This window comes from Haliotis cracherodii, unplaced genomic scaffold (assembly GCF_022045235.1).
Source record: "Haliotis cracherodii isolate W230 unplaced genomic scaffold, xgHalCrac1.p SCAF_6, whole genome shotgun sequence".
NCBI lineage: Eukaryota > Metazoa > Mollusca > Gastropoda > Lepetellida > Haliotidae > Haliotis > Haliotis cracherodii.
In genome coordinates this window covers 43,194,050-43,216,058 of record NW_027266319.1, presented here as the reverse complement: position 1 = coordinate 43,216,058, position 22,009 = coordinate 43,194,050, and the positions used below count along the sequence as shown (strand labels likewise).

The following is a 22,009-nucleotide window of genomic DNA, read 5'->3' as shown; positions in this document are numbered from 1 at the left end:
TGATCGGAAGCAATAACAATTTTATTATCCCGTTGTGGCACACCATATGGCAAAGTTTAACTGATTCTGCCAAAATTGCATCGGATTATCAAACCAATCGTGCACCATTTTATCGCTAGTTGCCGTGAACCTGTACTTTTCAAAGATATCAGGGAATTTAACGATAAAATCATAACCAGAGGCAGTTACTATAATCGATTGATAAGTAATGTATCTCGATTCCATATTTAAGTTATGATATAGTATCTTTGTATATTTATTATGTATGTCACACTCCCGGGAATAACAAATGGTCAGTCTATTCAACTGCTTCATACTATCGATAACTCTGATGGACAACTTGAAGTCGCTCTATGCGATGTAACGTATTACCCGCTGTGGACCAATATAAGTGCTGCAAGATAAAATAATGAGACAGTAATAAATAGTAAACAATACATTATACCTGATGGATATTACAGCGTATGCTCACTCAATGATGAATTTTTTAAGCTTAATGGAATTAGTCTCACACAAAAAGAGTCGAATGGGATGCTGATTTTAAACGCTGGAGAAAAGGATGTAAAGCTTTACGAGACCTTAGCAATTACACTTAGATATGCAGATGGAGATATAACAGTACTCAAGACATCAGCACAGGGGGTTAAATTACCCGATTTAGTTCCCTATAAAGAGTTGTGCTTGATCAGATCAGTACAACGGATAATATTCAACTTGAAAGTCCTTCAACTCTGCTCAGATCTATTACAGTCAAAGATGAAAAATACAATAGCGGTAGAACGGAATCTTTCTCAACATTACAATATAAAAAATTGAAGTGTGGTATTATTTCAGACCTCAAAATTTCTGTATTAGATGTAAAACACCAACCTGTACATATAGGATACTGAAGTGTAACACTCCATATTATAAATAATGGTTGATTCCATATTTAAGTTATGATATAGTATCATTGTATATTTAATATGTATTTTACACTCCCGGGAATAACAAATGGTCAGTCTATTCAACTGCTTCATACTATCGATAACTCGGATGGTCAACTTGAAGTCGCCATCTGTGACGTAACGTATTACCCGCAGTGGACCAATGTAAGTGCTGCAAGAAGTAATAATATGTTTTTTTTATCATCTATTTTACCTGGTAAAAGATACATTATTATACCTGATGGGTATTACAGCGTATGCTCACTCAATGATGAAATTTTTAAGCCTTTTGGAGCTAGTCTCACACAAAATGAGTCGAATGGGATACTGAAATTAGACCCTGGAGAAAAGGATGTAATGCTTGATATGTACTTAGCAGTTACACTTGGATGGAGTGGAGATATAACATTAATCGAGACATCAATACAGGGAGATACATTACTTGATTTAGTTCCCTATAAAGAGTTGTGCATCCATCTTGATCAAATCAGTATGACGGATAAGATTCAACTAGAAAGTCCTTCAACTCTACTAAGAGCTATTCCAGTGAAAGATGAAAAATATAATAGCGGTAGAACGGAATCTTTCTCAACATTACAATATAAAAAATTAAATCGGGGTATTATTTCAGACCTCAAAATTTCTGTATTAGATGTAAAACACCAACCTGTACATATAGGATACTTAAGTGTAACACTCCATATTATAAATAATGGTTGATTCATCAGGCCCTGGAACGCTCAGACAATGTAACTCAATTGCGCTTTCCGATCTCGGAGACATAGAAGGATTTGGTAAACCCGGTACCGATGGTAAGTTATATGCTTTACACTTACAAGATACTGTATACCAGCGGAAAGAAGTTACATTCACAGGTAATCTAGAAGATTTAAGCGATGTCGACGTAAGTAGACTCCTTAAAAACACTTTGTACAATATTACTCGCAACGACGATAAAAAATGGACTATGGTCGATGCAAAAATCGGGTGGCTATTGAATATCGTCATTACCCCACCGTATGTGATGATGGGTAAGGCACATAATTTAACTAAGATAATAATTAGTGGCATCGTACTCGTGGCTTATATCCCATCAAAACGAAAAAGTGTGTTAGTCTCTCCCCTGCCAGAAGACCCAGGTCATATGTTATTTAGTCGTCCGGCCGTAAAAAATGTTAGTTTAAATTTGGTTACTGAATTCAATGATATTAAAGTTAATAAGTTAAGAGACCTATTGTAATCGTTCGATTTATTATTATTATTATTAGGGCTCTATGCCTGAAAGGCAAGAGACCTATTGTAATCGTTCGATTTATTATTATTATTATTATTATTATTATTTATTCTTCTTCTTCTTCTTCTTATTATTATTATCATTATTCCGGCGTTTTTTGGTTCCAATCATAACTCAAGAACTACAGCTCGGAATCTCTTCAAAATTGGCACCAAGATTCCCAATGTCCTGAAGCAGATACCACAAAAAACCCAAGGTCGTAGGCCCAATGACCAAGGGCAGATAACCAAAAAAAATATTTTTTTTAACATTTATGTTGGCCTATTGCTCCCAAACCGCTTGTCCGATTACTTTCAAAATTGGCATGTGTCTGCTGCTTTAGGTGCCTGCCATTTTTTGTTCTTTGACCATTGGTCATGTGGTTTGGCAGCCATATTGAATTCAAGGTTTTCCCAGTGTTTTGGGGGTACATGTCTTCAAAAGCATGGAACTCTGAATCCGCTTAATCAAATGCTTCCAAACTTTCTGAGAATTGTCTCCATACACAACAAATCAATAATTTAATAGCTGTCATTGGCCATCTTTGATAGTTGCGGCCAAATTTGATTTTGATTTTCATCACCGAAATTTTACTTTAAAGATCATATCTTGTAAGGTTCTTTAAAGAAACTATTGAAAGTTTGCATGAAGTTAGTTTCACATATGTACTTCATTTTGTGTTCTTGGTTGCATGCTAAAAGTAACACTGCTTGATGGTAATATGTGATTATTTATTTCAAAAATACTAAGAATGAAGCCTCGTAAAATCTAGGTAGGATTATTTCCCTTTGACTGTAGACTACTCTTGAAGATGAGGGTTAGAATTGGTCTTCAGCAGCCCATGCTTGTCTTGATAGGCGATTATCAGGATTCGGTGGTCAGGCTCCCTGACTTGCTAATTTATTTCCCAATTGCCAAATGCTTACTTTTGACGGCTGGGCCACCCGTGTCCCCCGACACCCCCAGAACAGGCCAATTTCTTGCGACCATGTCCAACATGCCTGCAGTTACTATGTTTTACGACGTTGGTACAAACAAACCATTTGAGGATTCGAACATGGTCTAGATCTGAAATGGATTTAGAACACTCTGATTCACTCTGGCACGCTCAATTTCGGAGCGGTGACGTCCTGCAAATGGTGACTATCTTTTGACTGAGTTGGTACAAGCAAACCCTTTGTGGATTCGAACATGAGGATTCGAGGTCGTAGATAGGTTTAGAACAGCCTTTGACAGCCGGCACATGCGAATGTCATAGCGGCAATGTCCGCAACCGCTGCCTACATTTGACAGAGTTGGTACAAGCAAACCAGTTTAGGATTTAAACATGGTCGAAGTCAGAAATGGGTTTAGAAGATAAAGGGTATACCCCAGAGCCATCAATTTCGTAGCGGCAATGTCCCGCAAGCGCTGCTTAAATTAGACGCGATGGTACAAGCAAACCATATAAGGATTCAAACATGGTCGAGGTCGGAAATGAGTTAAGTAGCCCTCTGGCACACGCCAATTTCGTAGCGACAATGTTCTGCAAGCGGTGTCTGTCTTTTAACGGCGTTGGTACAAGCAAACCATTTGAGGATTCGAACATGGTCGATGTAGGAAATTGGTTAAAACACTATGGGACACCCAGGCACATGTCAATTTCGTTGTGGTGATGTCTCACAAGCAGTTCCTTTCATTTGACGGCGTTGTTACAAGCAAACCATTTGAGGATTCGAACATGGTCAAAGTCAAACGTGAGTTAAAAACTCACTGGGACACATGTGGTGATGTCTCGCAAGCGGTTCCTTGCATGTGACGGCGTTGGTACAAGCAAACCATTTGCGGATTCGAACATGGACGGCGTCTGAAATGGGTGTAGAACATCCCGGGACGTTCTGGGACACGTCAATGTTGTAGAGGCTATGTCTCACAAGCGTTTCCTTACTTTTGATGGCATCGGTACAACCAAACCAATTGGGGATTCGAACATGGACGAGGTCGGAAACAGGTTCAGCACTTTATCTAAGCAATGCGACAGAAACCTGGGGTCCTGGCGAAGTCAGAACACTAATCCGTTTGACTGTAGCTCAATGGACAAGGGAGCTATGCTCCCGGAGTATTTGACCCCCTGCCACCCTGCCTGTCACCCTGCCCCAAGCTGCCGTACAGCAGACCTCTGAATAGCAGACCTTCGAACACTTGTAACTCGGAAACTACTGGTCCGATTTCGACCAAAGTGGGATCGTCTAGATAAATATTATAATCATATTGTCCTATTGTAATCGTTTGATTTATATTAGGGCTCTATGCCTTGGGACACCCTTGTACACGTCAATTACGTAGCAGCGTCTTTATTTGATGGCATTGGTACAAGAATCCATTTGAGGATTCGAATATGAACAAGGACTGGAATGGGTAGAGAACTACCAAGAAAGCTCTGGCTCCCGCCAATTTTGTCAAAACAGACTAATGACATTTGACGTAATAAATTACACTATAGCACACTCATGTGCAATGCATTTATAAAGTGGATTCAAATTGACTGGAACTAAATGATTTATTGGTATGACTGGTAGTCGGGTAGCCTAGCGGTTAAAGCGTTCGCTCGTCACGCCGAAAACCTGGGTTCGATTCCTGACATGGGAACAATGCGTGAAGCCCATTTCTGGTGTCCCCCGCTGTGATATTGCTGGAATATTGCTAAAAGTGGCGTAAAACCATACTCACTCACTCACTCACTATTGGCATGAGATGTATTTTGCCCCGTTGCTCTGAAATCGCTACTCCGATTATTTTCACACTCTACATGTGCCTGCTGCTTTAGGTGCTTGACATCTTTTGTCCTTTAACTTTGGCCATTGGCCACGTGGTTTGGCAGCCATTTTGGATTCAGGGTTTTCACAGTGTGTTTTGGGTACACAGGTCTTCAAAAGCATACGACTCTGAATCCACCACATGAAATGCTACCAAACTTTCTGAGATTTGTCTCTGGACATAACATATCAAACATTGATATATTTGATGGGATAGTTATTAGTTGCGGCAATAGTTGATTTTGATGTTCATACCCTACGTGTACCATCAACTCATCAAAGGCCCCAATCAGCCATAATCCTGTTGTTTATATTACTGGCTTCATCCTTCATTTCTGTCACTGACTTCACCAACGATTGTCATCAATACCCTTGTGTGTACATAACAGGCTCCTCTACTCCAATATAACAATATCTACTCTACTGCATAAACATTGCCTACTACTTGTATAGATACTTGTCAACCACACTCTGTATATCACTTGCTTGATAACGGTGATAGAACCTAAACCGAAACGTCACTCTTAATTGTAATAAAGAAGTTGTTCATCCATAAATTCTTATCCTCACTTAGTACTCCAACTTCTAAATGCCTATCAAAGAAGAAGTCAGTGAAATATCAAATTATAAATTACATTATACAATACTGTTATGCACTGTATTATAAAGCGGAATCGAGTAGGCTGAAACCGAATGACTCGGTAATTCTCGAAAATCATAGAGCCCGACATCGCTGCCTGCAGCTATATTTATCAACTATAATCGCCGCGCCTATCGTACTTGGCATGGAAATAGCCGCTGGAGTCTCAGGACTGGCAGGAATAACGATAAGATTCATTTCTCGTAGGTTGCAAAAGAAAGCATTGAAACACGATAAGATTCGGATACTAGCCGAAGCAAAGTTGACCAGCATTGAGGATCATATTTCGACAGCAATGGCTGATTGGAAGATATCCGAGGATGAGTTTCGTTTAGTGCTGTCGGAACTCACCAAATACAACGTAATGAAGCATGAAATTTGATCAAAATCTCGTAAGACCAGTGGTATTAGCGAAGATGAGAAAAAAAAGTTCATAGAACAGGGGAGGCAACAAGCGCGTCAATTATTCTGTGCCAAAACCAAAGAACTGGTTGGAGATTAAAAATAGATTGCTTACTATCATTAGATCACATTTAAACAAATGCTTACATAAATATATAAAAATGGAGAATTACAACATTTATGTTCATGGACAAAATTATTATATCAGTAATGTCAAACCAACAAATGAAGAACATAAAACATTTATGTTCATAGACAAAATTATCAAATTGAGAGAATTACCACAAGGTATATATATTATATCAGTAAACCAAACAAATACGATCATCAATTACCAAGAAGAGTATATAATCTGGCCTACTTGTAAAATAATAGAGAAATTTATATCATAGACTCCAGGTGGTGGTGAGCTAGAGTCAATTTAGTTTAATCTCATGACTATCGTTGAATCCCATAGTCATTTACACATAAAAAATGCCACCTGTAGTAGCAGTATAGGTATATAAATCCGGCTCCAGTGGGGTTGCAGCAGAACCATCATTACCTATACTACTGATGCTGCTAATTAATCAGCACGCACAGCATCACTATTTGAAAACCGTGGGGTGGGGACGAGGGCCTACCTTTAGAATACAGTACCACAAACTTTTCAAACACGTGACAATACCCTATGACGTAATTTTTAGTATTTTGTTGCTAGTCACACCAGCTAAACAATGCCCTGTGACGTCAGGGGTCATCGAGTGTGCATAAGCTCCTCCCAGTGATCTATCATCTTTTTACGCATTGTCATTGAATACGCCCAGCGGTGTTGAGAGTTTTGAATATTTATTCATTAAATATAGCCTGCGGCGGCACATTTTAGAGCAAGTGCTAGTTTACCAAAGCACTTTCATTTTTTATATATTTTATATTTTTCTCAGAATTCAGGTGGCTAATATGGTTATATATCGGAACTAATATGCATATATTATTTTTTCAAGTAATTATTTTTCATTATTATGCACAAGAATGTAGTTTATTAGTGGGATATTATATTGGTGCTGAACACATAAAAATGTCGCCAGTGTAGGTTAAGTAGGTTAACCCGAACTCTATTCTTAGCCCTCTACGATCAATCACCCCTTTATGATCGTTAGGGTTAGGTACCCGTTAAGGGTCTAAGGCTATAGATTCTATAGTGGCTCCTAATATTCTTCACACAAAAACGTCAAGTAAAAAGGATGAAATGGTTTTATGTCAAGTATTTTGGCTCCTGGAAACTGTCCTTGAACCTTCACACAAGCCACTTTCACCAGCTATATTTTTTCAGTACGGATTCAAAAGCGAACTCTCCGTTGTGTCGTCACTAGCCATGCTCATGCCTCCCTCGTTCCTTACTATTATCCACATCATCCTTACAGTATTCCCTACAACACTTTTCTGTCACAAAAATCACCCGAAGAATTATTTAATACCATACTGGTGAAATGTTAATCATAAAGGGACAGTATATTAATGGTTCTCTTGTGGAATAATCCGAGCAAAGCCGAGTAAGCTCGGAGGTTAACGGCTATTGTTTACAAACAAAGCTTCAGAACGGTTGATGTCCTGTCCCTTTAAAGCCTGTTTAGATCAGAAATTAACCTCTACTCCAATTTACTTGCCACTTCTAATTGGGAGGCACAACTAAAACTATTGTGGAAACATTACATGCTTTAAGTGTTGGACTGTTTGACTAGCATTTTCTCATGAAATTTCTTCAATTGTGCAAGATGCATAAGTCCTGTTATAGACTTTGATATTAGTTTACAATCTTAAGATACAGAAGAAAAATGAACAGATGAAGCAGAAAATAGTAAAATTAAAATATCTTTAGATAAATCTGTATTTTTTAAAATATATTTTTTGGGACAGTGTTGTAAAATGCCATGGAATATGACAATCTATGAGAAAATGATAGATGACAATGACATTTGTGGATGAAATATGACAATGATAAATATAGAAATAAAGAATAAATGAATTTCACCAAAGAAAAAAGCATATACTATGACATCAAACATTCTTATTATTAAAAATATGAGGTGCACTTGTCATATGACAATTGATAGCTTTTTTTACAAAAGAGATGCTGTTTTTGCCAGAGAAAATCAGAGATGTTTTGCGGAGGTGCCATTATAGCCTGCACCCAGTAATTCATATTACTTCTTGGCTGTGTATTATTTAGTAATGACTTACATTGGACTTCAAATAAATGAGCAATGTGCAAATGTATTTAAAGTATATGATGTAACTATATATGTATACTTATTTATTATGTTCAACTTCAATATATTGTTAAATAACTACTGTAAGTCTTGAATATAACGCAAGCCGTAATTAAATGCGAAAAATGCGAGTGGTCTTTGTTCGCATTAATGAAACTTCACAGTCATTTTGGAGTCATAAACACAAAGTTTCATTACTGCAAACAAAGACAACTCACATTTTATGTGTTTAATTCACACTCGCGTTAATTTCAAGATTTACAGTATAAACAATGTCATTGATTTTGAGTTGCAATTTGTTGTCTTATTAATAATATATTGGCCCCTTTGTACCAAAGATGGGATAGGCCGATATATTTTTGTTCAGAGTTATTAGACATTTAAAAAACTGTAAATTTGCGCTGACATGTTTTGAAGATCAACATTATTAAGAAGTAGTGGAGATGTTATAGTCAGCATGGTTAGTATTGATAATAATAGTTAACGATCATGTTTTATGGACGCAGTTTCAGGTTCAGTTACATCAATTTGTTCTCTTTTGTAAATTAGCAAGTTATTCCTGTTATTACAATGACTAGTTATCACTGGTGTTAAGTTTAATTTTGGCTGTGTGTTTTCAATCTCTTAAATTTAAATTTATTTAAAATGTTATTCAATAGTCTGTATTTACATACTTTTCAGAAATTGCACCAACAACACCAGTATGTGCTCCAATTTTCATATGCCCCACAACTTCATAAAACCCTTGAAGACCCAGATTAGAACTGGTCTTGAGCCTACCATGCTTGTCATAATAGGCAACTAATTGGATTTGGTTGGTGGTCAGACTCATTGACTTGGTTCGTGCATTGCCTGGCCTGTGTGCTCTACTGTTCATCTGCCCCTTAACTAGAAGCACTTTTTGTAACCAGGTTTATGTAATCATCAGGATCTATCCGTCAGCTGCTGTTCTACTTTATATCCACTTAAAATACCCTTTGCAAATGACTAAATGCATTGTCTTTGTTTTCAATCTGATCCATTTTGACTGACGGGGGTCCATGTTGACCTGAAAAATCAACCGTTATTACCAAATATGGCTGGACCATCTCGGCAGGAGTCTGTTTTGACGGGTAGAAGTATGAAGTGAGAATCTTGAAGAACTACTGGACCAGCTTTCTCCCAACTCTGGCTGTGTTTCCCCCTTGGGGATTCCAGTTTAGAGGATTTTTGTTGTTGTTGTATTTTTTTAATTTATTGTTCCGAGAGTTGGAGAGTAATTTAGTATTCCGTCAAAAACATTTTGGATTGTATAGAATGACACAATACACTCTTTTAAAATGTAAAGGTTTGGAAAAAAACATTGTCACATTTCCAACCAAAAAGATTACAGCTCACAATCAGATTTCGAGATCATTTCAAAATTGTTAAGTTTCATTACATTCCCAAAAGACATGGATGATGTCCTCAGTGACAGCATTGCAAAAGCTAAATACACTGTTGTCTACAAGATTCATTGTTAATAGTTCCTTCTTTGTGTAGATAATTCCATGTAGAAATCTGTATTGAAAATCTAAAAGTTTTACATCCTTCAGTTTACATCTTATAGAACAGTAAATATCTTTTTCCAACTAAACTCACAAGAAATAGTTGATTGCCATTTTTTCACGAACTTTAAGATTATATTCATTCGATATTAATTTATCATAAAAGATTCTAGGGCTGTTAACAGGTTTCATCAGATCACTTAAGCAACTGTTTATTGGGAAAATAATCCTGGTCAAGGGGAGGTAATTCTTCTGGAGATGTTTTAGTGTAACATACAAGCTTCTTCCCAGCGCGTGACGCCTTTATTACACTCTCGTTAACATCGCTGCCACCAGTGTGGGCTCGGCCATTACAAGAATCTTGAAATTTGCCCTCTAACCCCAAATGTAGTCACGTCATACTTTTGTTTATGTGTGGGAATGCCATCATAGTTCATTTTGAAAAGGTTTACGACTGACCATATTTTCGAGATGAATTTACTTTGTTGTTTGTATAATCAGATTGATTCGAGATTGCAGACTAACGGAAAGTCAACCAACTTCTCCCTTACATTCTTACTATATCAATTACATGATAGTTTTCATGAAATACAAATTCAAATTGACAAAGATAGAAAGTAATTTAGCAGGGGTAAGTGTTTTTGGTGTCATAACAGTCACTGGTTTGTAAACATAACAGTCATTCGGTTGCGAGTTCAACTCCAAGCATGGTTGTGGTTATCTATCACTTTTGAGAGTTTTGACTGGTGGCAGCGATAGTATAGAGAGCTCTGCGAACGGGATATTGCTGTGAGAAGCTTGTGACATACACTAAGGGGAAATAAACCTGGTTGGACTAGCTCTTCTATTGGGCCCATAAGTCTCGCGAAGCACTACTTCTGGTACTAGCATTTCCGGTGACATGCCAATACAGTAGAACAGTAGACAGTAGAACACGGATATAACGAATTACAAGGGACCAGAGAAATCAGTTAGTTATACACGTTTTTCGCTTGGAAACGTCCGCCATCTTGGATAAGACAAAACACAATACACGTAATTGCAGTTACACTGAAATCTTCATGGCCTAATTTCACTGCAAGTTCGTCAGCTTTATCTGCAGTAAGGGAACACTAAGCGGAATGTTTTCGCTTCTCAAGGCTTGAAACCATTTGAAGAGGGCGTCCTCTACGTCTTGGTGATTGGCAGCTCATAACCTTTTCCGGGCAGGGCCAAATTCAGTCGAGTCGCAGGATTCAAGAATGGATTCTCTCTTCTTCATAATGGTACTTAATGTTGATTTTGGAATGTCAAATTACATTGCATTGTCTTTCTTGGTTTTTATGCCAGCATCAACAGCATTAATAATTCTCAATTTCGTTTTTAAACTGATAGCTTTCCTCTTACTATTTCCCGCCATGATAGCATATGCAAGTGAACTGACACTTGGACACAATCTCGTAAAATTTATATTTTTAATGTTTGTTTTACAGACAAGATTACATGTACAGGTAAGATTAACAAAATGCAAATTTAACAAGGTTGATCCTGATCCTGATTGTATTGATTCACCGCCATTGTGTTGATTCGCCGCTGATTGCGTACAGCCAATTGTCAGTGACACTTGACACTTAGTGAGATTTCTCAGTTCGCTATACACGTCACTAATTAGTGATAGATGGGCTTGTCAGTGATCAGATATCAGTTCGCTGTATCCGTTAGTTCGCTACTCCTAGCATACATGCATAGTCAAAACTCACCAAAAGCTAGCATGAAATCCTTCCACAAAGTAGCTTTCAATCTAAAATTAACCGATCTTCCCTTCTTCCTCTTTAACCTCCATCTAAAAGAACTCACCGAATAAAATAAAGACTAAAAACTAAATCACCAATCACCCGAATGCAATAATGGAAGGACTAAATATTTTTCAGTGGAATGCCAACGGACTCACCTCCCACGGCCATGAACTAAAAACTAAATTTAAACTAAATAAAGGCCCTCACATTGCTTGTATACAGGAAACCAAATTCTCAAAAACATCCAAATTCGCACTACCTAACTACAACTCAGTTAGAACTGACAGAGCTAAACCGAAAACAAGAAGAGCCGCAGGAGGACTTATCATATTTATCAGGGAAGATATAAATTACGAAGAAATAAAAATAGACACACCAAACCTAGAAGCCAACGGCATTAAAATCACATTAAATAACCGAAACATAAACATCATAAATATTTACCACTGGGCAGAACAAAAAGTCCAACCTGAGGATCTAAACAAAGGATCTAAACAAACTACTCCAAATAAGCGATAAATCTACTATATTCCTAGGAGACATTAACGCTCACCATCCTACATGGAGCATAGATGATAAAATAGATAATCATGGCAAATTAATCTCCGAATGGATAGAAACAAACGACCATGTACTCCTTAATAGCAACCAACCCACGAGGTACGATAAGATTAACCAAAAAATGTCGGCTATCGACCTAACCATATGCACCGCAGATCTAGCCCAAAGTACTCAATGGGAAGTGCACGACGTCCCGCTAGGTAGTGACCACTTCCCCATAAACATAACCATAGGAAATACAAACGTACCAATCCAAACAGAAAACCAAGAACCAAAATTCCATTACAATAAAGCTAACTGAGACCAATTCCAAGATATCTGCAACGAAGCTAACTTAAACGAAATAGAAAATAATGATCCAGAAACCTATTGTAAAAACCTAACAGACTATATAATAAACGCAGCCAAAACCTCCATCCCCTTCAAAACATCTAAGACAGGCAAACCGACGGTACCATGGTGGAATGAGGAAATAGAACAGACTAGACGAAAACGTAAATCAGCCTTCAATAAAGCAAAACGCGACTACAAATATTTAAACATAGCCCACGAACTAAACCACCAGGTTCAAAAACTAGTCCAAATAGCCAAAAGTAGAGACTGGAAAAAATTCTGTGAAGGTATAAATAACCGTACAGATGCCAGAATGGTCTGGCGCAAAATCCACGCCATCAGAGGCTTAAAACGACATAAAAAAAACCCTAACATTGACAACTCAACCAACCCCGCCCAAAAAGCAAATAATCTCGCCAACCACTTTTCGGCCGTTAGCAGGAACACCAACTTCAGTCAAAAATTCCAAGATAAACTTAAAACAGAAATCAAACCCACAAAAGAACCAAACAATAACAGTCTAGAAATAAATCAACCCTACACAATGGAGGAGCTCCTCTACGTAATCCAAAACAGGAAAAAGGGCACAGCTCCAGGATTAGACCTAACTTCTTACCAAATAATTAAAAAACTCCCCCTAAAACTACTCCATGCACTACTCAAACTATACAATCTCATCTACCTAAACGGACAGTTCCTACTCCTTGGAAACAGGCCCTAGTCATACCAATCCCTAAACCTAATAAACCAACTAATCAAGCTAACTCATATAGACCAATATCCCTAACTTCAAACTTATGTAAAGTAATGGAATCAATGGCTAAAAATAGATTACAACATTACTTAACCCAAAATAACATCATAAACCCAGATCAAAGCGGTTTCACTCCTGGCCGCTCAACCCTAGATAACCTCGCCTGACTAGAACAAGATATTAAGACAGGACAACTAAATAAACAATATACCACAGGCATCTTCTTAGACTTCTCTAAAGCTTTCGACATGGTATGGCACGATGGGCTAATACAAAAACTTTAAAAAAATAATAAACTACATCCAGGACTTCCTAAACAATCGTAAAATAACTGTGGGTATAGACCAAACTCTATCGGACCAAATACAACAATGGGCTGACAAATGGGGCTTCTTCCTTAACTCAGAAATAACAACAGGAATAGTATTCAAACATAAAAACATGAAACCCGCCTCCCCAATCCTCCAGCTAAACAATCAAACAATCAAATTTAAAAAACAAACCAAATTCTTAGGACTTATTTTCGATGAACATCTCACCTGGGATGCTCACATCCAAAACCTAACAACTAAATGCAGTAAAGACCTAAACACCCTAAGACACCTAACTGGCTCTAACTGGGGAGCCTCCAAAGATACCCTCCTCTCTCTCTCTACATATCACTAATTAGATCAAAACTAGACTATGGCTGCGCCATATACAACACCCTAAATAACTCTCTATCTAAAAAACTTGACTCAATACAATATCAGGCTCTCAAACTAATTACACGCACCCAACATGGCACCTCCTACACCTCACTTCAGGCCTTAACAGGAGAAATGCCACTAAGTCTACTCAGGGAACAGCTAAGCTTAAATTTCTGGGCCGCATCCCAATCAAACCCTCTCATCCAAAACTTAATAAACCAAAACATCAGCCCCCAAAACCAAGCTCTAGCTCCTAAACACCCCTTACTTACCCCAATATCCCAAAGAATAACAAACTACCTAAATGAACTCCAAATTAAAAATCTTAAACAAAACTGCAAACAATCAAATATCTTCACCCCTAAACTTAAAATACCCAAAATAGACACAACACTAGCTAGCCAAATAAATAAACAAACCGACCCAAACATAGCTAAAACTACCACACTAGCCTACATACACGAAAATTGGCCAAATTGGTGTCACATTTACACGGACGGATCCTCAGATCCGACCTCCAAACACACAGGTTTTGGAGTCCATACCTCACAACCAACTAAAACCACACAATCCTTCCGACTCCCAAACAACCAATCAATATTCATGGCAGAACTAATGGGCATGGCCTCAGCCCTCCATAATCAAGAATCCAAAAACCACAAAAAAATCCTAATACTTACCGACTCCCTAAGTGGACTGCAAGCCCTGCAAAACAAAAATACCAAAAACCGACCTAAATTAATAAATCAAATACTTAAAAGCTCCAACGACCTGACTAAGGCAGGCAAACAGATAACCTTCTTGTGGATACCCGCCCACGTAGGAATATACGGTAATGAAAACGCCGATAAAGCAGCTAAACAATCCCTCAGAATTCTCAGAAATAAGCTTAAACTTACCCATCTCAAAATCAGAAATTAAAAGTGTAAACAAGCAAAAGATCACCAAAAAATGGCATAACCTATATCTGAACTCAAATAGCCAAATCAAAAAAGTGCTCAACAAACCACTAACCATTACAAACCACCCTCAGTCTAAACAATGCTCTCACTCTAGAAGCAATACTAAACCCACAAAATAAACTAGAAAACTTCAAGGCCTTAGGCGTATTCTTAATAAAAACGGAACTAATAAAACGCATCTAAAAACACAATAACCTACCAAATCAAAATCACATAAACAAACAAACATCCACCATACCCAGCTCCCTTAGTTCTCCTCCCCAACCCCATCGGCATCTATTCCAAATCTACAAATTCCCAAATTCTATATAAGCAACCCCTAAACCCCCCTCTTGGGTTGCACTTCCACTTTCGCCCCTTTTGGAAACACATTAAATGGCCTGGCCGGGCCCGTGTGCGAAATACGCATCAGTCGGAAAGCGCACGTTAAATCTCCAAAGTAAGTCAGTAAGTAAGTAAGTTAGTTCGCTGTAGAGAGTTTGTTATATACGTAAATTTTATATGATATTATATAGGAGATAAATCGGGGATTTTTTAACAGTTCGTTGTATCTGTTAGTTCGTTATATCCGTGTTCTACTGTACTCATGAACTAGTTCTGCTTTCGAAATGCGCGACCGCCAAAGCTAGCTTGGTTGTTACTGCTGTTGACAGTCGTAAAAGTTTACTTATTTCGGAATAATATGATTGGATATTTGTCATTCCTGCAAGGTATATTGGTTCCTGACTGACAACCATAGGACCGTTCGTAGAGGTATGTGTTCTTTTCTTTACCTTTAAAATAATTTTAACAACCAGTGCAGAACTATAGTCTCAGTGGACAGTGATTACGGAGGATGTGTTACATGTTTATGTGATGTTAGATTTTTTATGAAAATGTAGCTACTAATAGGTAGGCCACATTACCCAACGTACCATGGTATTCTGGTATGACAGAATAAGCAGCGTCATGGAAGCCGTGCCTTTGACAGTTTGAATAGGCAATGATTTTTGGCCACATTTGGGGATGAAATTTGGAAAATCTATGCTATGAATATATTTTTAATCTTGAAATTTATTTTAGGAAATTCTATTAATTTAAATTTTTAGTAATTATAGTACTTAAAAAACAAGTCAATTAAACTTAGATTTAAAAATGCATTATATTTGGTCATATTCACTCTGTCACACACCTTTATAAAGTAAATAATTTTCCATTATGAAATTTGTTAGTTTTGAATAGAAATATATATTTTTTACACTCATCTACATGTACAGGATGACAGAAATTAAGCCCCCCCCATTGGTTAATAGTTAATCAAATAACAATGAAACCATATCAATACATTACCATAATTTTTTAGTATTTGAAATACATATATCAAACCCCAACCTGTAAAACGAACATATCCCTTAATTTCGAATTCCATTTGAATATACATTATCATGGTCATAATGAAAGTATGTCAGTTAATTTTTCTTCTTCTTCTTTTACTTGCATAATTCAGTTGAAGACCTCTAGGTCTTAGGTGGTTTCAGGCTTGTGCAACAAGTAACTTCTGTTAGTATTCCATATGAATATTCACAGTGATATGCGTGAACTTATTTACCAAATTATGTAAATATGATTTGTTAAGTCCATTGATGAATAAAACTGGTGTTGGACAATGGTAATTTTACACTGTGCATGTACTTGATGTCTTAGTTCTATGTTGCTGCTCTGTTAACCATCTGCAGAACATGAATGGGTTTTTTCTTGGTTATGCAGGAGTGAATTTCTGCTGCACAGCAACCAAAAGATGAAGCAGCATCCAGCATACAGCAGCTTCAAGTCAGAAAATGCAAGACAAATACACAGAATTATGGAGGCAATAACCAATGGCATGTCCTACACTAAGAAAGATACTCTCCAATAAATGAAGCGTAATGTTATTCTGAAGGAAGAAATTAAAAGTGTGTTACACCTCATCAACAATATAATTGTTATAACACTGCAGACTGTGATTGACTGCATTGGATAGATTAATTGTGATGAACGATAGTGGTTTTTTAATAATATTTCTGGTTGTGAGGCTCAAACGATCCAAGTAAAAAACATTGCCTGGAGTCCAAAACATTACTACATTCAACTTATTACTCAATGAACACTGATGAACACAATTTAGTACAACAACATTGACTTGATACAGAGATAGAAACAATCGTACCTATTTTTCATATATTTTTATTTCAAATATTCTGCCAATAAAGCCAAGTTAAACAAATGAGGTGAGTGACATTTCACATTTTCCAGTATCCATATGGACCAATCTGTTTTAAGATTTCTGGTCAAGAATAATGTGTATTGGCTATTTTCATTGGTGAGCATCTATTGTATTTTCCAGGAAGATTTTGACCCATAAACTGAAAAACTATTATCATACATTCAATGTGCTTTGTTATGATATATTTAATATCAATTCAGTATCACGGCTGATACCATAAATATAAAACAAAACTTTCTTTTGTATGGCATTATCCACACTTAAAAACAATAAATAAGCTTTAGATTTATGCCGTAATTTTATTACCAGGTCATGATTATTCTCAAAATATTAAACATTCTTGGCAAATATTCCCAAAGCCAAGCCTGAACAAATAACTGTGCCAGTGTGAATTGGAATATTTTCAACAGGCTGCACTGTCACTTGCGTCAGTTTCTAGATTCACACTGGACTTTACATGAGAGTCTCAAGATGTTCTGCAACACCATGTTGATGACAAGTAGGTCCTATTCCAGCAAGTGTACATGGTGTATTCTGATGGTCACGGAAATCATTTACAGAACCAGTACTTCAGATAGAACTTTAATATGTTCACAACTGTATACACAACAAAAGTTGTTCTCACATAGGCAATGTAACATTATCATCATGATATTGGCACATACATTTTTTTATTAACACCAGAGTCCACATCTATTTGATTGTCTCTGTTAACACAGGCACCCCTATAAGTTTCTTTGGACAACATTATTACTGAGATATATTACAAGTATTTTCAAAAAGATCAAAACAATTTACATTGCCAACATGCACATAATAGCCATTCTTATGACTATAGTTTGTGTCTTTCTCCCATGGACCCATAAATATACATTCTGTGACGTTCCTTGTCCGAGCTGAACATTTAATATTGGAAAAAAGGCTCTGGACAGATATAATGGAAATTTGCAATAACATTGTATGACGCATAAACTGGGAGCATATTGCAATTGCAAATACCGTCTTTATTTTTGACAATAAATATATAACAAATTCAACGAGTCACAGCACGACTGTTCATGCTCATATTTCAACGCCATCATCACTGTAGTGTGATGATTTAACCGATCAGTATTGACTTATCAATACTGACAATTATACCAGCCTATCAGAAGTGAGTGAAAACTTACCTCAATATTCATGATTGATGGGTAGCGGCCAGTTTGACATCGATCATAGGACTTCTTGACAACACTGCAACTGCTTTGACAAGACCAACACTTGCTATTCATGCCACATAACTCAAGTGTTTTAATGCCTGTGACAATGTCCAGAGCTCCAGATAAGCTTTTGGTGTTGTGGGTATTTTACCCATGCATTTTAAAATCATTGGGTATCAGTAATTCTATCTGGGTATTCAAATTTCTGTTACCCACTAGTTTTTACACATGTGGGTATTTAAGTTAAATATTTGAAATCACTATTCATCTAGTCCCTGCAAACTGGTGTTGTGTGGGTTCGAGAGCTTTATAGGACTCAAAAATACTGCGATACTTCCACAAGAAAGTGTGATGGCAAATGATCATGATGTAACTGTCATCGTGGAGTTTGGCAAGGTTGACGGAATGTCCGTATATAATTTCAAAATAAGTTACTGAATTGCTAATCAAATATGCAGGGTTACTGCACAATATTTTGATGATACGCACCAGTTTTTTTTTTGTATCGTATCTATAATGTTCGTTATGTATTTGATACGCTTGAATTTTATTTCACTACATATTTCTGCATTTCTGATGCATATTTTACGCAGATACACAGCTTATCTGGAGCTCTGAAAGTCATGTTTTTCTAAGCTACACCAGAGTGTTCCGAATATGATTAGCCGGGCCCTGTCCGACGTAACACTGCTGTCAACACTGCCGCGAGATGTTGTTTGTCACCAGAAGTACTAAACAATGTAAGGTCTCGCAGTCCCATGACCTACTTACACCCCCTATTTTGTGCATGCTACAGGGGCACTGTCATTTTTTATATTTTTTGCAGGTGGCATCGTGTTGATAACCGCCATGTTTGCAGTTGTGAAGGCTATAGAATGTCCTTGAATTAGTTTATACGACACTTCCTTTCTTGAGTGATTACCTGTTAGTCATACTGTCAAGTTCATGTCATTAAATAAACTTGTTAACCCCAAAGGCTCTTTTGTATCATGTTTTTAGTTGGTACCTATGGCTACAACTGGTAACCTGTAACAACAAAGGTTTAAATACAAATTCTGCAAACTTATGTTTCTAGTTTTCATGATTGTTGTTTTCCATGAGTCGTGTGTATTGAAACTTACATATTGTAGTCTAATATTGTACCTTTTATCGGATATTCTTTTTCTTTTTCTCCAATTTGCAAGCAATCTGTTTATTTCTTCAAGCTTTCTTTTAGTATTGATTTATACCCAGAGTTCACTTAAGTTTGGATTAAACATAATACCTAATACTTCAAATTCCTTATTGTGCCATTCTATTTGTAAGTCTTGACATAATTGATCATTACTACCCGCTTTTGAGCCTATTCATATTGCTTTTGTCTTATCTACATTAATTATGAAGGCAGACCAGTTTAGTGTTCATACTTGTCATAAGATGTGACATAATGGAATGGGTTGTCTGGCACCGTGACTTTATTGATAGTGTGTCATCATGCATTGTGGACCATGATCAATCATATCATCAATCACTGGTTTGTCTGGTACAGCTTCAATTATTTTATAGGCTGCAGTCATATACATGGAATACTGTTGAGTGCAGCGTTAAATAACAAAAAACAGAATCTGGTTGTTATATATTGTGCTTATATGATACACAGATCAACTGACACACCCAATATTCAATACTGGTGCAGAAAAAATTTAGAGATGCTTTATCCCATCAATTTAGCTAAAACATAAATCATTTGCCACTAAAATGAGAAGTCATACAGAAGTGTATTTTTTACTTCAAATCTTAACACTCCAATATTAGCATCACTAACACTTTAACCTGTTGTTTTTCAGATGACATCAACCAATTTCTCTGATGTTGTTCATCTGCGCACCTTGCTGGAGAACCTGTGTAACACATTCCAGGAGTTCCGTGCTCATGAGCACATCGAGAACAAATACATCATGCGGAAACTAAAGGTGAAGCTGCGATCCCTATCCATCACCAACAAAGCAGTATGCAACTGCCATTCTGATAACCAGTTGTCAGAGATGCTGAGATTGGTGTATGCAGGCTACACTTGGACAAGCAAGACTGCCAGTGAAAGGCTCAACTATGGCCTGCAACTGCGGAAGGCCTTGGAAGACTTCACTCAGCAGTTTCTGCCCCATATGGAAGAGGAGGAGGAGGTAAGTTACTGAGTTTACTGCATGAACTCAATCAGTTAAATCATCCATATGGACGTCAGTGGTCGAAACTAAGTATGGAAGTCACTTTGGTGAAACTCACAAACCTGCCTTGGCGTTGAACCTGAAATTTATCTTTTTAGGATTTGAACCAATAATCTTTCAGATTCTTCAACAATTTTGACAGGACATAACTTTGCTCAGTGTGTTATTGCACCCTTGCCACCTGATATTGTTGAGGAGGAGGGGTACATAAAAAATTTATTTAGTCAGCAAAAACATAATTATGATATTAATTTTGTATAACTGGTTCAATCAACTTTTCATTGAATACCCATGTAAGTGTATAACTGAGGAAATCTAATACCTGATGTTGCAAATATATAGAATACTAAACAAGCTCCCGTGAAATACCAATTTTATGAAACGAGTGAATAGCTCTGGTATCTGACGAGTGAAAGCGAGTCAGATACCACAACTATTCACGAGTTTCATAAAATTGGTTTTACACGGGAGCGAGTTTAGTATTTTATTTATTATTGGCCATTTATAACGTTTTTAGAATTATACTGTTGAGTGTGAATAGGCTGACACGTACACGATCCACGGCATAATCCAATTGAGTTTAACACCGTAATACTTCAAACACGTCAAAAGTTGAAACGTATGAGTTTAATACCATACAACGGTCCATCTTAGAATTCAGACGTCCATTCCACAAAATTATCGTCGCGTTAAGGTTATCGCAACTCACATACTTTAACTTAGACCAAGGCCTGTCGTTGCGCTACCGTACGATACCCTTGTGGAACGGGGCCTTGCACCTCAAAGTTTACAATCACTTCACAATACCCGATGACGTAATTTGTGGAATTTTGTTGCAAGATCCTTCGGCGAAACAATGCCATGTGATGTCAGCCTAGCTACAAGGTTGCTGGGGTCATCGAGTGTGCATAAGCTCCTCTCAGTGATCTATTATCTCCACACGCAATGTTGTTGAATATGCCTAGGGATGTTGAGAGCTTTCAATATTTGTTCGTGAAACGTGTTCCGAGAGTACATAAGCACGCGTTTTGGTATTACACAATGTGTAATACAGCTGTATGTTTATTAAACGGGTGATCTCTTCACGGGCAAGTAATAAAATGATTTTATCAAACAAAAAAACTGCATATTTTATCAGCTTTTATCATTGGTGCTGTTAGTCCTTGATGCATCACAATGACTTGTTTAAGGCTCTGTAAAATCTCAACAGGTAACACTGTTTCCTAATTTGTTTGGCAAACCATGTATGGTGGAACTATCCAGATCTTATCACCTGAAAATAGAATAGTATCTTATATGTATCCCTATTCGGCATAAAGGCCATAGGCAAATGTACATAAGTTAAGCAAGATTCATTTGCAGCAACAGATGGGTACGTTAATTTTGCACATGGATATTTTTTTATACAAGAGCATCTCTCACAAACTTTGTATAACTCATTAAAAGATTCTTCTTATTACCATGATTACAAGATAACAT

General features: G+C 37.1%; 1 protein-coding gene across 4 annotated transcripts in view; it reads left to right on the top strand.

The window, feature by feature from the left end:
• Positions 1-22,009, top strand: part of LOC139446811 (F-box/LRR-repeat protein 5-like) — a 97,739-nt gene that overhangs the window by 10,279 nt on the left and 65,451 nt on the right. For 2 of the 4 annotated variants that reach the window (XM_071228143.1, XM_071228142.1), the window contains exon 2: positions 20,153-20,488. In XM_071228143.1, the coding sequence (XP_071084244.1) occupies positions 20,153-20,488 (336 nt within the window). Of the gene's footprint in view, positions 1-17,063; positions 17,132-19,026; positions 19,067-20,152; positions 20,489-22,009 lie in introns of those variants that run through there. The other 2 variants (XM_071228144.1, XM_071228145.1) reach the window with 2 other exon arrangements.